The following is a 1173-nucleotide window of genomic DNA, read 5'->3' as shown; positions in this document are numbered from 1 at the left end:
GGGGGGGGCTCCCCTCTGCAGAGCAGAGCCCAGGGGCCTTGCCAGAGGGGACTCCCTTGGAGGGAGGGGCCCCGTTTCCACAGACCCCTGGTCAGGTAACGGAGACCAGGGCTCACGGGGGCAGGAGGTGCCCACGGGGGGCAGGGCAGAGGGCGGGGGGAAGGGGGGCGCCTGGCTGCTGGAGGTGGAGGTCGGGGCGCAGGCCTCCAGCCCCCAGGCCTGCTGGCCCTGCTAGGGGGTGGGGGCCGCAGCCTGCCTGAGACCCGGGAGCCCCACGTTTGGAGCCGGGCTCAGGGGGTGCGTGCGACCTGTACCCGCAGATGAAGACACAGGGCGCAGCAGGGGACCCCGCGGAGGCCCTCACCCCGCTGGCCAGGCCGGCGGTCACCACGGAGGCCGAGGGGGAGATGCGGCCCTGAGTCCCGGTGGCCGCCCCGCCCGCCACAGCAGGGCGCTGACTGCTGGACGCTGCCGGAGCCGCCGGACACACGACCTGGGCGCTGGTGCACCCTCTCCTGGTCTGTGCCCCGCCCACAGACGGGTTCGGGATGGGGCTTGGGGACCCCGGCCCCCCGGTGGCGGAGGCCTGCCCACCCGCAGCCCGTGAGTGCCCACACGTGGCCCCATGCCCCCTCGGCCGCTGACTTGAGCCCTGTCGTGTCCAGGACGGGCCCCCACCCTCCCTGAAAGGTGCCGCGGGACAGAGAAGCGGCCAGGAGCCTGGACGCCGCCTCCCCGGGGGCCCCTTCCACCCCAAGGTCGGGGGCAGACACTCGCAAGAAACTGGTCTTATTTTCATTTACTTTAAAGATTTATTTATACACACAGAACTGGGGCGCAGGCCAGAGGTGCAGGGTGAGAGGACTCCCCAGAGGCAAAGTGGGGCGCAGAGCAGGGCGATGGCGAGCGCGGGGCAGGCGAGGTCTGCGGGCGCGGCCCCTCCCTGGCCGAGCTGCGGCCAGCTGGCCCTGCTGCCCGCTGCCCGCCCAGGCTGGCTATTTGAAATCAAAGCCGCGGCGCCAGCTGGGATTTCCAGCCTCGCGCCAGAGCTGAGGGAAGGTTCCGGGGCGCCTCGGAATTGGGGGCTCCGGACGTGCGGGTCAGGGCGCTCCGGGCCGGGACTGGCTCTGCGCTGCAAGCCGCGCAGTACGCGGCCACCCCGGCCCTTGGCGG

The 1173-nt window shown here is 72.3% G+C and overlaps 1 protein-coding gene across 1 annotated transcript in view; it reads left to right on the top strand.

The window, feature by feature from the left end:
* FAM213B (family with sequence similarity 213, member B) overlaps nt 1-1173 on the top strand; it is an 8827-nt gene that overhangs the window by 4958 nt on the left and 2696 nt on the right. The window contains exon 2 of the mRNA XM_004695267.2: nt 538-603. Within this exon, the coding sequence (XP_004695324.2) occupies nt 538-603 (66 nt within the window). The remainder of the gene's footprint in view (nt 1-537; nt 604-1173) is intronic.

This window comes from Condylura cristata, unplaced genomic scaffold, assembly GCF_000260355.1.
Source record: "Condylura cristata isolate star-nosed mole 26May11 unplaced genomic scaffold, ConCri1.0 scaffold00058, whole genome shotgun sequence".
Classification (NCBI taxonomy): Eukaryota; Metazoa; Chordata; class Mammalia; order Eulipotyphla; family Talpidae; genus Condylura; species Condylura cristata.
The sequence above is the reverse complement of the archived record's forward strand: the minus strand, read 5'-3'. Positions and strand labels throughout refer to the sequence as shown.